The sequence below is a fragment of the Argentina anserina genome, chromosome 3 (genome assembly GCF_933775445.1).
Source record: "Argentina anserina chromosome 3, drPotAnse1.1, whole genome shotgun sequence".
NCBI lineage: Eukaryota > Viridiplantae > Streptophyta > Magnoliopsida > Rosales > Rosaceae > Argentina > Argentina anserina.
The window spans coordinates 22510453-22525665 of NC_065874.1; the positions used below are offsets into that span (position 1 = coordinate 22510453).

At 41.8% G+C, this 15213-nt stretch overlaps 2 protein-coding genes across 2 annotated transcripts; one reads left to right on the forward strand and one right to left on the reverse strand.

The window, feature by feature from the left end:
* The first annotated feature begins 459 nt into the window (after positions 1-459).
* LOC126787260 (protein TOC75-3, chloroplastic-like) lies at positions 460-4269 on the forward strand. Its single transcript, XM_050513173.1, has 7 exons — positions 460-1626; positions 1749-1970; positions 2086-2199; positions 2316-2507; positions 2640-2888; positions 3292-3546; positions 4030-4269. The coding sequence occupies exons 1-7, from the start codon at positions 460-462 to the stop codon at positions 4267-4269; spliced, it is 2439 nt and encodes an 812-aa protein (XP_050369130.1).
* Positions 4270-4521: 252 nt separating this feature from the next.
* On the reverse strand, positions 4522-10570 carry LOC126788515 (transcriptional repressor ILP1). The gene is made up of 6 exons (XM_050514513.1): positions 9313-10570; positions 8410-8577; positions 6866-7545; positions 6383-6662; positions 5867-6156; positions 4522-5017 (listed from the first exon to the last, which is right to left on the reverse strand). The coding sequence occupies exons 1-6, from the start codon at positions 10471-10473 to the stop codon at positions 4825-4827; spliced, it is 2772 nt and encodes a 923-aa protein (XP_050370470.1). The 5' UTR covers positions 10474-10570; the 3' UTR covers positions 4522-4824.
* Between the last annotated feature and the right edge of the window lie 4643 nt (positions 10571-15213).

Here is a 15213-nt window from a genome sequence, read left to right on the forward strand (position 1 = left end):
ACGAACAGCTATTCCTCTTTTGGATGACCATGGATGCGTTTTGTTCGTGTTGAAAACGCCATGCCGTGCAGGCAGTAGAAATAGCTTGTTGGTGCGAGGAAGAGAATGAAGAGGTAGTGATAATGGTGATGCTTCACAGTGGAGTGAGAGACGAGGAGAAGCAGGCATTTGTGAAAGAAGAAGCAGACACAGAAACCACATCCATCGCAGCTTTATCTATTCCCCTTTTATGCTTCAAAGTTCAAACGACCTTGCGTTTTGCACTTTTTCACAAGTAAAAGAAAATATTACAGCGGGTAAAAGGTCTTTACCTTTTCCTCTGTCGAGAGGGAAAAGAGCTCTCTGGACTGCATATATAGGTCGCAAACCCACCACCTTCATTGATCTCTGAGCCGCTGTCCGTACAAATTCCCGATCACCATTCCTATTAGCCCTTGTGATTTCTCCCTTCTTCTTACAATGCTTGGCTTAGTCCCAACCACCACATACCTCATCCCCGCCACCACCATCCTCCGCTCCTCTTCCGCTTCCAAATTACCATATTTACCCTCCGCCGCCACATCCCGCACCCGCCGCCGTCAGCTCGCCGAATGCCGCGTGTCCACCACCTCCTCCTCCTCTTCGCCTCTCTCTTTAAACCCTAAACCCTCGTCTTCTAACCAGTTCCTCCTAAACCTTGCCAAAACCATCGCCGGCGCCACCACCGTCACCCTCAGCTTAAACCTAAGCTACTTCCCCTCATTCTCCGGCGGAGGAAGAAGTTCCGGTGGCCGAGGCGGAGGCGGGGGAGGTCATGGTTCCGGCGGCGGCGGAGGATTTTGGAGGAGGCTTTTCTGGCTGCATGCGGCGAAAGCCAACGAGCGGAAGGACGAGTCGTACGACTCTCACGGCTTGCCGGCCAACATTTTCGTCCAGCTCAGCCGCCTCAGCGGCTTCAAGAAGTACAAGCTCTCGGAGGTTCTGTTCTTCGACCGGAGGAAGCGCAGCACCATCTCCGCCGACGACCCCTTCTCCGCCAATCTCTCCCTCCGGCCAGGCGGCTTCTACACCAAGGCGGAGCTCCAGAGCGAGCTGGAATCCCTGACCAGTTCGGGAATGTTCGACAAGGTCGACTTGGAAGCCAAGACCAATCCGGACGGCACCCTCGGGGTCACCGTCTCCTTCACCGAGAGCACGTGGATGGCGGCGGACCGGTTCCGCCCCATCAACGTGGGGCTGATGGCCCAGGCCATGCCAATGGAGATGGACCCGGACATGACTGAGAAGGAGAAGCTGCAGTACTTCAGGGACCTAGAGAGAGAATACAAGAGGAAAATAGACAGGGCCCGGCCGTGTTTGCTGCCGGCTTCGGTGCAGAGGGAGGTGGTGGAGATGTTGAGAGAGAATGGGAAAGTTAGTTCTAGATTGTTGCAGAAGATTTCTACCCGGGTTCTCAAGTGGTACCAAGATGAGGGGTATATAGCAGCTAATGTACTTAACTTTGGGAATTTGAATTCAAAGGAGGTTGTGTTGGAGATTGTGGAAGGTGATATTACTCAGCTGGTTGTTCAGTTCAAGGATAAGCTTGGCAATGTTGTTGAAGGGAAGACTCAGGACCTTGTGATCAAGAGAGAAATTCCCAAACAGGTACAAACTGATCATGTCTTATTTCGTTTACTTGTGTCACAAGCATTTGATTGAATTGAATGTTTGCGGCTTTGATTGGTTGAATTGTTGATTTGTTGAATATTTCGACATATGGTTTACAGCTTCGACCAGGTAATGTGTTTAACGTGGAAGCAGGAAAGCAAGCTCTGACGAACTTAAGCTCTCTGGGATTGTTTTATGACATGGAAGTGTTACCTGTACCGGATGAGAAGAATGTAGGAGGGGTAGTTGTTGAAATAAATCTTAAAGAACAGGAACACAAGACAGCTGATGTAACCACAGAATGGAACATTATTCGTGGACATGCAGGCTACCCCACTTTGGTTAGTGTGGAACAATTTCATCACCCTAGCTCTCTATTAATCATAAAAAAAATTCGCAGGTTTCATTGTTGTGATTCTGACTGTTCTGTATTGCATTTGTGTATGTTGTGTCTAGACTTCAGTGATACCTGGTGGAACTGTTACATATCAACATCGGAATATCAACGGGTTAAATAGGTCTCTTGTTGGTTCATTAAGCACTAGCAACCTCTTCAACCCCCAGCTTCAGGTAATCTCAATTCTTGTCTTTGTATCTTAATTATTATGCGACATTTAAGCCTATTGATATCAATATATTTTCATAATTTTTCTTGTGATTTATTGTTTCTGGTCATCTTATCTCAGGATGATCTTGATTTTAAGATCGAGTATGTGCATCCATATCTAGATGGTGTGGACAATCCAAATGATCGTACTCTCCGCATCAGCTGCTTTAACGGTCGAAAATTGAGTCCAGTCTTCACAGCTGGGCCGGGAGAGGACGAAGTTCCCCCTGTATTGGTTGATCGAGCTGGCATGAAGGCTAATATAACAGAGGTGCTTCTCATCACCTTTTCTGTGTTGGAAGTATCTGGTTCCTTCAGATTACAAAACCAGAGCTGCATCTAAATGTTTTTAACTTTATTGCCTACTACTTATTGATTGTACTCCATTGCCTGTATCTACCAGAATTTGAGCCGTCAGAGCAAATTCACTTATGGACTTGTGATGGAAAAGATAACTACACGCGACGAACAAAACTATATATGTTCATATGGCCGAAGAGTGTTGCCCAGTGGAGCTGTCAGTGAAGATGGACCTCCAACAACTCTCAGCGGCACTGGCATTGACCATGTGGCATTTTTACAGTCAAATATCACACGGGATAACACCAAGTTTGTGAATGGAACCTTAGTTGGTGAGAGGAATGTGTTTCAGGTAACCTTTTTCTTCCAACTGTATCTCTTTTCAAGTTTGTGGAGTTGTTTCTGTTCATCTATTACTGCAGTTGGAATATATAGAATTAATAGCATTCCAAAATTAAAGCCATTCTACACATTCTTTTCAAGTCTCTGCGAGTTATCACTTAACAGTTTCAACAACTTATGGTTCCCATTTGCCAACGGCTGCATACTCGAAAAAGCGCACCAAATTCTGCCTTGCCATTATTTTGCAAAATTATGATGTAGTTTTAGTAATCTGTTTGAATTTTCAATGGAATGAGGTATTAGAATTTTTCTCTTTTATAATAGAAGATGTTACTAAAAGTTAAAAGGTAATGCCTTATGCATAACTTGCTTATTCTCTGGGATAAGGCTTATACTGTTTGTACAAATTGCAGGTTGAGCAAGGCCTTGGCATTGGCAGCAACTTTCCATTCTTCAACCGCCACCAGTTATCATTAACAAGATTTATCCAGCTCAAGCGAGTGGAGGAAGGTGCCGGCAAATCACCGCCGCCAGTACTTGTACTTCATGGTCACTATGGTGGCTGTGTGGGAGACCTTCCAAGTTATGAGGCATTTACACTCGGGGGTCCATATTCTGTAAGAGGTTACAACATGGGTGAGATAGGCGCCGCTAGACAAATTCTTGAGGTAGGGAGCTACTTAAGGCAAATACCAATACATTTCTTTATTTTAACATTATTGTCTGTCGTCTCTTCTGGTTTACGTTTAACTGAACTTGATTCAATGACCATAGTTGCAAACATGGCAGTGATGGAACTTAGAACTCTCTTTAGGTTTTATGAAACCAGTCTCTGTTGTCACTTGTGTCTTAGACTGCATTAAACATCAGTGGTGGAATAGCTATTCGAGTCAAAGCTATGCTAAATTGTTTTCATATTGAGTTCATCTATGAGCTTAAGTTGTGTCTTTCCCTGGTCATTGGGTGTTTGCACGACTTGAGTTGAAGTACATGGTGCTCTTAAGAGGTGGTAAATCAGTTTCCGAATACATGCAAACATATCACCACATCTACGTACTGATGCATATATATGGAAGTTATGACATAATTTGTACTTAAAGAGGGGCGACAGATATATAGCTAATTTGGTTTTCTCAATTGTTCATCTACAGGTTGCAGCTGAGCTACGTATACCAATCAAAGGTAAAAATGTATATGCATTCGTAGAACATGGCAATGATCTTGGTAGTTCGAAGGATCTCAAAGGTAACCCAACAGAGGTATACAGGCGAGCGGGTCATGGTTCATCCTACGGTGTTGGTGTCAAGTTAGGTCAAGTAAGAGTGGAATATGTTGTGGATCACAACTCCGGCACAGGCTCAACATTCTTCCGATTCGGTGACCGTTTTTGATTTCGGAAAAATTTATCAATTTTGTTAATAACAGTTTGTGTTATTAGTCCTTTTAGAACATGATTCGAACCGAGGGAGGGAGAATGATTTTTAGCGTCATATACTGCAGAGTTTACTTTTTCTGCTCACCTTTAAGCTCAAGCTTGTATGTATAGATACAATTCTAAAAAGTCAGAGATATCGATGGTCTTGAGGACCTTCAAATGGTACAAGCAAGAACTAGGTCATCTTCAGTAACCAAACGATAACAAAACACATTTAGTAATGGCATCGAGAATGGTACGGTTGGAAATTTATCTGAAAGGATTGATATTCCCACAAGGGATCTCCTGCTCTAAATCAAATGACATGATAAAGGAGAGAGCAACCATATTCTGATATCAACCTTGCTGTGCTACATTGTGTATGTCCAAGTATGACATAAGAAGACAAGTCTTTACCGGGGTCCAATACTTGCACCTTGTTTTGCTGATGGATCGTCGAAAATCTGTGGTCAGTGGCCTCAACGTGCTTTTTTGCTCTAATGCAGATACCTACGTTCAGGATTCTCAATATTCACAATGCCTCTTTAAGTTGGAAGGTCCTAACTACATCCCTGGCCTTGTCATACTCGTTGAGCTCAACCAGCATCTTCTTCAATCTACGAGCCAGTCCACCAGTCTCACTTTGTGTAACACCCAGTGAATGCTTCTTCTCTATAGTCTTTCTCAGTGTCAGGACATAATCCACAAGCGTATGCAACTTGCGGCTGCATTGTTATTTGACACCATTAGATAACAAATAAGAATAGATAAGATTGAATGTGCAGTTTAAGAACAGACCTAAAGTAGAAATTACAGGTACCGTACTGTCCAACAGTTATAATCTACCAATTTTACCTCATTCATCTAGTACTTCGTATAAAAAATGGACGAGAAAAGACAACAAAACATCAAAGAGACCCAAAAGTAATGAAGAGAGGGAGAAGGGAAACTAATGCTCAAAGAACAGTAAGAGAACGGCTAACTACACAAATGAACTGCCATCAGAAAGTCTTCTAAATTGAGCATATACTTGCTTTGGCAGAACACTCCCTCATGCTTTTTTCTTTCTCACAGGAATTCCTCTAACCATTTGAGAGATAAATCAAACGGCAACTATAAAACACATGCAAAAGTAAATGAGGCTGTCACCAATCTGCGAATAAGGTACCCTCACATAAATCCCCAAAAACAATATAAGGTGACCTTGTAGCTTCAATTATTGCAGAAATTTTCTAAAATTGAACTGCAGTATCTTGCTTGGAAAGGTGGGAAAAACTTTTATAAGGTATGGAAGGAGAAATTGAAGGAAAAACAACCATAATTTATTGCAAATTTGGATACTCCTATTTGGGGTTATATACACGCTTATGATCAGTTGAAGAATCGTGCATCACATGCAAGGGACACAGTGATAAGTGAAAAGGTTGATTAAGCATAACATAACATTCTGGCAAAAATCAGTAAGCAAGCTGATTTGTATGCAAGTAAAAAAAGTTTTTCTAGAGTGTGGCAGAGGCTGATCAAAATGGCAGATAATTTAAATCTTTTCAAAACCTGATGGTCAGTAGTAATACCTACGATCTCCTGTGACATCTGAACCCGACCACACCCCTGACAGAGAGGCAATAACTCTTTCAGTTCTTGTAACTGCATCATGAACATCAGCAGCAATGCTTCGAATGTGAGGTAGAATTTTGCCACACAAAAGCTCATTGATAGCAAGCTTCTCTAGAACTGGCAAAGCAAGGATTTCTTTCCACAAGCAGATATTTTTCATCAACCGAACAGACATGCCAAATCGATATGCTGCAATTCTTGCAGCAATTGGCACTGCTTTCAATACAAGTGGGCTCCATGTTGGGACCTATACATAAGAGATTATTGAAAACTCATGTAAGTGTCTTAATCAAATTTTCTCACCCATGCTATCTGAGGTAATTAGAAGATTGTAATTACAGTAAGAAAATATGATCAAACAAGATATTTTTAATAGCATAATAGGACAATTATCGAAACAGGCACAACTATCTTGAGCTTGCTTAAGCTGTCTAAATGACTAAAAAATCAGTTGCATAATTCAGATTTTATACCATAAGTTTCGAGACAGCATCTGCCAGACGGGTGCGAATAGCAACTAACAAATCTTCAAGAGCCTCACTGGAAGAGACATAATCTGTTACCAAGCTTGTGGCAGCAACTGCATTCTTTGTCTCTCTTGTACTGAGAATATCCCAGCAGTGAACAATTTGATGATGCAAAATGGGTAATGCAACCTTTTCCACCAATGCAGGGATAAGGTTAGCATCAGCATCATCAGATGCAAAATCTGAACCATCCTCTGGTACACCGTAATTCTCTAATAGTACATGCCTGAACAGGGGAAAATGATCGTATTAGTGCAATGTGATGTCAGACAGCATCAGCACATCTATTGTGCGCTCAGTGCTCATATGCTCATATGAAAGATAGACTGCTGCTACTGATGCCTTGACAAAGCAGGCTAAGTCTAACAAGAGAAGTGAGTGAACATAGAAGGTGTGAAATGATTGGCAATAAAAGGTATAAGCAAGTACCAGCTCATATGTACAAAATCTGTGTTCTCACGGAGAGGGTCCCATTTCAAGAGCTCCAGCCTCACGTATGGAGAGAATATAACAGGAACACTCAATGACATGTAAGCATCACGGTAGCTTGATTGGTACTCTCTCTTCCATTCTTCAAACCTTTCTTTGACAGCTGAAAGTTGTGAATATTCCTCAGCTGCATCACTGAAAACTTGATCAGCAGTCCCCAGAACCAACTGGCGGTGTGATTCGTACTCTTTACTCTCACTGTCACTCTCATCGGTGCTCGATTCGCCTTCTACCGTTCGATCAGGACAGTCTACATCCATGGAGGACTCTCTCTTAGCTTCATACATTTTTCTCCTGCGTTGACGAGCCTCAGCCCTGCCCTTCATATCCAGACGTTTCTTAAGGTTCATATCTCTGCCAAATTCATCTAGCTTGACTGGTAAATTTATTTGTTCTCTCACAGCAGCAGAAGCAGCCTGTGCTGCACTTTTAGCAACTGCTATTAACTCAGCACTGGTACCTTGTTTACTGAAAATAGACATTGCTGCATTTACAGCTGCTTCTACTTCCATCATTTCATCATCATTATCAGCAATTCTTCTTTCAAAAATAGCTGATGCACGCTCATCACGTTGCTTCTGCATTTCCTCTTCAAGCTCCTCTATCAAGGGAGCTTTATCCTGAAAATAAGTAAACAATTAAACAAAGTAAGCAACAAGCACAAAACCTATCAATGGTAACCCATTTTCCGTTTTTTATAATGGTGAATAGGAAGCCTGCACTGAATACAGGTTCGAATGTCCCAAGTATTGAACACAGTGCGTCATTAAATCCTTTCAGAGAACGTAGTGAGAAATCAATGTGAGATATCTGTTAAGATGTTCTCAAGATCCAAATATGCTGATTGAAGTAGAATATTGATTGATGATTTGTACATGGTCAAAGTAAGAAGCTGCTGTAACTGTTAGAGAAGTCAGGTTGACTCAGCATATCATAGTTCTGATGCAATTCATAATCCCATTCATCGGACTAGATTCTTTCATCTTGCACTCGGAAAGGCTATGGTGAACTAATGTACATTGAAGAATTCATGAAACGAAAATTGTTTCTCAATATCGTAAGATACTTTAATTAAGAGACAGATTCAGACACTTGCAATAGGTATCAATTATTGAACCCATAAGGCCTTTCAAGGTTGCAATATAAATTTAGTCACAAAGCTCATTGTAGAATTTATGTAAATATATTACAATAGGATTGTGAACATGTTTCTTGAGTTGTGAGAAGTAGGTTTTGTCTTCTTTTGGCAAAGACGGAAGTGGTTCCCGACTTCGACTGAATGTTTGGTCAGTTCTTCCATATTTTGTATTCCTCATTTCTTACAAACTTATACAATTACATGTGTGTGCTTTAAGAGTGGAATGATAATAGGTAAGAGCAAAAGACTCTAGAACAGTACAGTCAATCATAATTATATAAAAAAACTGCTACTCTAAAAAAATTTGGAATTCATTTCAAAAAGATAAGATTTGATTATAGCATACCTGCAAAAAGCCACATATGGTAGAGATAAAGTCCCGAAGCTCTTGCATGAACTTGTACTTCTCATCAGCAGCAGACAAAGACTTTTCAAGAGCAGTAATGTTCAATAGCGAGGCAGATAAATTCTCATCAGCCTTAGTTAGTGATATCTTTGTTCTTGCATGACTTTCCTGTGAGTTTTTCAAGAAAAACATAAATGTCATAAATAAAATAACAAACAATAACTTACATATTTTGATAATGCAAATACATATAGAAACTTAATGGTCTGAATTGATCATGCCATAAAGGAGATTCGTGTCATAAAAATTATACACATACTACATTACATCACACATACACTAATATATATATATATACACACTTTTTATATTCAGTGCACATTTTCACAGATATTTACAATGCGATAAATGTCCATGAAAGTGGCTGATTTAACGAATATATCTATACTGGAAGCTAAGCTTTTGCAGTATTTTCTTCTCCAAAAAAAAAAAAGCAAAAAAAAATCCAGTATTTGCTTGTCATAAAACATCTTAGCATCCATAACCATTCCCAGACCCTCAAAGTAACATTGACAAAATATAATGCTGTTCCTAGTTTACACATGTACACAATAATTTGATGTTGCAAGAAAAGGACCTAAATGGTATATGCCAATGGGGTGCAATTCAGCCACTGAGATGCATACAAAGTTGTTGTGTTCTATACAGTTTTGTTCCTTATGCCAAATGTCGAAATACTCATAGACCTCGTCAAAATTAAAGTAATTAGTGAAATAATACATATCACACATCCAACACTATTCTTAAAAGCCCATATCTCATTCCATTATCAATAGCTATAAGACCATTCATCAGCAAATATCCATCAAAATTAAATTTGACAACAAAAGAAGCAATTCGTACCTTAAGCTTCCTCACATTTTCCAGCAAAGCTTTCTGAGCAATCTCAGCTTGCTCGTTTATCGACATAGCACTCGAACCGTGTGATGCTCCTGCTGCCCCTCCTATACTCGGCACACCGGCCAGACTCTGTTGCTGCAAACCATACCCTGCGATTCCAGAGTAACTGGCCTTGGGCTGCGGCGCAGCACTATGAACTCTAGCAACACTAGCACTAACCCCTAAACTAGACCCATCATTATCCACCCTCTTCCCCAACCCTTTCCGAAACTGCTCCTCCTCCCATTTCTTCTCTTCTTCATCATCGTCATCTTCGACTACAACAACACTCTCATTCCTCAATCCACCATCCACTTGGCTATCATTTTCAACATCCTCAAACACACCTTTGTTACTAGCACCCTCAATCTTGTCCCCAAACATGGCAATTCGGTTCCGAAACTCGGGCTCCTCATCACTCAGCCCCTCCGCCGCGCCGTGATTGCTGCCGGAGTCCAATGCAATGAAGTCCGGCGCGGCGGGCTTGGATTTGCGGAGCCGCTCCCGCTTCTTCCGAATGGCTTCAATGGTGGCCTGGTCAGGATAATCCAACCTATCCTGATCGATCTCCATTGAAGCCAATTTAGAGGCGGCGGCCTTGCCCCCTTGCACTCCTCCCTCGTCGTCGTCGGAGTCCAGCTCCCTAGCTCCGTTCACGGCGGCGGGGGGCTTAATCAAGCCCTTGAGGACAATGGTGGGCTCGGCGGCGGAGGGTCTAGAGCTGGCTAGGGTTCGGGTGTTCTTCTGAAGCTCAAGGAGAGCTTCCTTGGTGTAGGTTCCGGCTTGGGGCGTAACATTGGAGACGGAGGAGGAGGAGGAATTTACCAAACGGTCCTTGGCGGCGGTGAGCTTGTGAGCCGAGGAAGGCTTGGCGAGGCGGGAAGAGGAGGAGGAGGAGGACTTGTCGCGCTTTGAGGAGGAGGAGCGGGGCGGCGTGGCGGCATCTTCGTCGTCGGCGAAGCTGAGGAGCTTGGGGGCTTGATTTTGAGGCTTCTTGGGCTTGGCGGCGGAGGAGGAGGGTTTGGAGACGGATTTGAGAGAGGAAGTGGTGGAAGGGGTATCGGCGTCGTCATCGTCGTCGTCGTCGACGCGGCGGCGGTAGTTCTTGGGTCTGGCGGAGCTCATGGCGGGCGGCGTGGGGGAGATTTGAACGGAGAAGAGAGTGGGAAACGAAGCTGTCGAGGGAATTTGGGAATTGAAATCTTGCGCGCAATCGGCTTCTGAGTTTTGCTCTTTATGAGAGAGAGAGAGAGAGAGAAATACTTGCGGACCTTTTTTTTTACTGCCGTGTATAGCTAATAGATCTGTGCATATTTGGGAAAATTCTACCATATTTATGCCCCAATTATTTTGTGTATGCAAAAAAATCGTCACAAAAAAATGGATACAAAATTGTAATGAGAAATTGAAAACCACAAGATTATAGAAGTTTGAAATTGAGTAGTGCAAATATACACATTAGACACATCCGCATATTTGATGCGGTTTTGCAGTTTCATTTTAGTAGACCTTCAGATTTGGATATAGATTGTCGGTACTTCATCACTCTGGACATGGAGAAGACACAAGTCACCTGGAATTGTTCATGGCGCTTTGATTCATAAATAATCTCCTTGAGCACTAAGAAGCAACTTGTGAGAATGTCACTCTTTGTTTTTCCAAACCTTGTCATTACGAGATTTCCCTAGAAGCCAATACTTGATCAACAGGTAGCATAAAATTGTATTTGATAAATGATCAAAACAATAACTTAACGAAAAATAGGCACCCTTCAAGGAAAATTTACCCTTTAGATCATAATGCCACATCAATCTATCTTCAAAACCTTTTGAACTCAAAGAGATAGAAATGATAACTTCAACATCTTTTGATGGAAAGAGACTTTTGAGCAAACAAACATTCCAAGTAGCAGTATTTGATGTAATAAGCTGTGACATGTATCTCAAAACGGTAGGAAAACAACATTGATCGAAACAAGTGAGGTCTAGGAATCCAACTATCCTCCCAAATGGCTACAGACTTGCCACAACTAACTTGGCACTGTGAGCCCAAATCAATGTGCTAGGAGCATCCAACACACATTCTACAATTGCTCTGCACACTCACGGATCTCCTCAATATACCCAACTATGTTTTTTCTCCTTTCCTTTGCTTTTTTGTGGATGTAGACAGCGTGTTAGTTTTGTCTTGTGGTTAGTTGTTGGCTTGGTCCTAGTGAACTATATGTACTGAGTTGCTGCTCTATTTTGATTATGATGAATAAAAATGAACTTTCTCTAAACTTTTCTCCTCTCATTTCTCTCCTCTCTGTATTAACACCCAACATTGGTATCTAGTTTACCCATGACTAGCGCAACTGTCAACCCACGACCCCTTCCCCTCCATCCTCCTCTACTAGTTTTCAGATTTCATCCTCCGGTCATTCTAACCCTCAATCCACCTCTGTTCAAGCCTCTATCGAAAACCTCCACACCCGAACCAGAGAAATTCGAGCCACCATGGCACAACTCTAACAAAATTGTTTACCCTCTCAAGCGGCTTTTCATGAAAACCTATCCTCCCAAATGGATTTTATATTTTCATAGCTTCTTGACTGCATGCACTATACCCCCTCCCACCACACAGCCCCCTCTCACCCCAACTCTCATCTTCGACAATTACTCATCGTCTTCGTCGGCCTTTACCTCTGCCAATAGCATGTGAGAGAGTATAGGCATGACTAACCCCTTCCCTTTTGGGTTTACTCCTTCGCTTAGCTTGGTCGGCACAACCTTCTCCACCATCACCACTATAACCCCTACACCTCCTCTCGAGTCCTCTAACCCCCACAACCCTACTATACAATAATAAGCACACTCAGATGCTTTCATTTTTCGGCCACCTAAATCGAATTACCTCGGTTTTATGGTGACGATGCTGTGAGTTAGATGTCGATGGTGAATGCTACCCCTTTAAACCAATTGTGTTCCTCTGCATGAGCGGGTGACGGTCGTGGATGCCTACCCCTTAGTCCGAGTCTGTCACTTTGGATGAATTATTTGGAGCAAAATCACCTAAATATCTCTTGGGATAGCTTTAATTTGTTGATGTTTTTCTAGGGAGTTTTAGCTCCGGCAGCCCAGTGGACTTTAAAATCGAGCTCGCTCACCTACAACAACGCCTATCAATGGGTGAATTTTTTGATGAATTCACAAAACTTGCTTTCCCGGTGCCGGATTAGAGTGATACTGACCTTTGGCCGGTGTTCTATGGCGGCTTGAAACCAGAGCTCCGCCATAATGTTCTGGTTTTGGGCCCCACTCCTTTTCTCACGCGCACCAGCTTGCTCAATGCTATGAGGATTAGCTCCGAGATAACATATATGCGCCGGGCCCAACAACCCACGCCCCCATTAGCCCAGTGGTCCCTTACCATCATGTCCTCCACAATTAATCCTAGCCACACCAACCCGATACCGGAACCCTCAAATTCAAACCCTTTCTCCACTTCTAGACAAAACACTCCCACTATCGTCTAACATTGATCCCGGCGAAGCAACCTGACAGGAGGGCACGTAGCCTTTGTTGGACTTGTGATGCCCCCTACTATACATGCCATGTCTGCAAGAAGCCGATTTTGGCCATATTGGAACTACCCTAACTAGAACCCACGGAGGAATCTCAGGAATTTCATGATGCGCGGTTCGAATTGGATGAAACCACCAAGTCAATCGATATATTACCACTCCATTCTATTTTCTGATCCTCTCTAAATGATTTGATGAGATTAACAGGGTATATTGATGGCATACCAATACACATTTTCATTGATTGTGGCTCGACATCCAACTTCCTCAACCTTGCAATTGCTTCGAAACTTCGCCTTCTGATTCACATTGATCCCACTATCTGGTTCACCGTTCTTACATACCACAAACCACTGAAGCACTTGATGGATCAGAGCATTTTGACACCAGTATAACATAAATGGATAGCCAAGTTATTTGGTTATAATCACACCATTGAATACAAGGCGAGTTCTTTAAACACGGTATCAGATCTGCTTTCCCGGCAGCATGAGATGTTAGCCATTCAAACTGCGTCTTCACCTATCTTCGATCCTATATATTTGATTGATGCAGCGTGTTATATAGACTATAAGGCCCAGCGTATTATTTAGGCCTTGTCTTCCCTTAATCCCTCGAGAAATTTCGCTATGCGCCACGACCGCTTGTTCCACCAAAACCATATTTTTGTTTTGGCATCTTCTGAATGGCGTGCCTTATACTTTATGAGTACCACAGCTCCTCGGCAGTAGACCACTCTAGTTATAGCATGAGTCTAGCTTGGTTACGCAAAAAATTCTCTTGGCCTAGCACGACTAAATATTTCAAACTATTTGTAGTTTTGTAGCATCTTGTAAGACTTACCAAACACAAAAGTATTGTCCGCCCATCCTCCCAATTTATTGTAGCCTCTACCGGTTCCTAATCAAACGTAGGAGGATATATCTATGGATTATGTATAATGATAGCCGGTTTTCAATGGTGCAAATGCTATTATGGTCATTGTTGATCGCCTATCTAAGCATGCACACTTCATTCTAGTCTCACACCCGTTCACGACAAGCTCAATTGCATATTTGTTTATGCGCAATGTATTTTATCCCTATGGCATGCCTCGGCGGATAGTAAGTGATCATAACCTAGTCTTCTTTTTATATTTTTGGACAACATTCTTTAAGTTGTGGGGCACAACACTTTGTCACAGCTCAGCTTATTACCAACAGAGTGACGGTCAGTCGAAGGTTGTCAACTGGTCACTATGTCCTACAAGCTGGACTTACCAAACATCTCGAGACTCCACCCTGTGTTCCATGCTTCATTGCTTAAGAAGCGTATTGGTGACTTTATACCTGTCTTGCGTACCCCACCTCCATTTGATGAAATTGGCCAGCTTGTATTTGAACATGCTAGGGTGCTGGACATGGGTAGTAAAAACTATTGCAGTAAGACGATCACAACATGGTTGGTGTAGTGGCAGGGCCTTTCCGAGGACGATGCTACATGGGAAGATGCAGCTTATGACTACATTTGGTGCAGCTGTGACTTATGAGAAAAGCTGACTTATACTTATTTCTAAGAATAAGTAACTGATAAGTTACATTTGTGAGTGTTTAATAAACTGACTTTTATAAATAGTTGTTAAGACATAAGCAGTATCAAGTGTTTGGTAAACTCAAATTGACTTATGCTTTTGTTAATAGAATGACATATTTAGACCTAAACTAATTTTTATTTCTTTATTTTGTTTGAAATGAATTTTGATGTCTTATTAATTTGCTGATATATTATAATTTAATCATTTATTTCCCATTTAAAACATCTTAAATATTAGTTTGTGCCCTTACTTGGTTTTCTTCAATCTAAGTTTCCAGATCCATGGTGGGTTCTTCTTAGCAATCAAGCATGGAAGAAATGACTTTTCATTTGGCAAAGTTTGTCTTCCCTCAAGTATATATATTCCTAGAAAAACTCTTACTTTGCATGCATGCTTAAATCAGATTGTGTCTATATATGGGGTCGGGTGAACCATTGGTGATTTCTTTTGTCTCTGATTAGAAGAAACGAATACCCAACCTAAGCTTTTTACTAATTGTTAAACTAATCAATTAATCAAACATAAATATAATTCAAACCAAAGCCACCGAACACAAACCTAGGTAGCACTAATTTTCTCCCACATGACTTTGTTGATTTTTTTTTCTTCAACCTCCATGTTGCGGACATCCATGGGATGAAATCAAATGCAAGTGAGTTGCCAAAAATTTGGGTAATTTATAGAACATCCTAGGTGTGCATAAAAAGTGCCCTAATCCAAAAGGAAA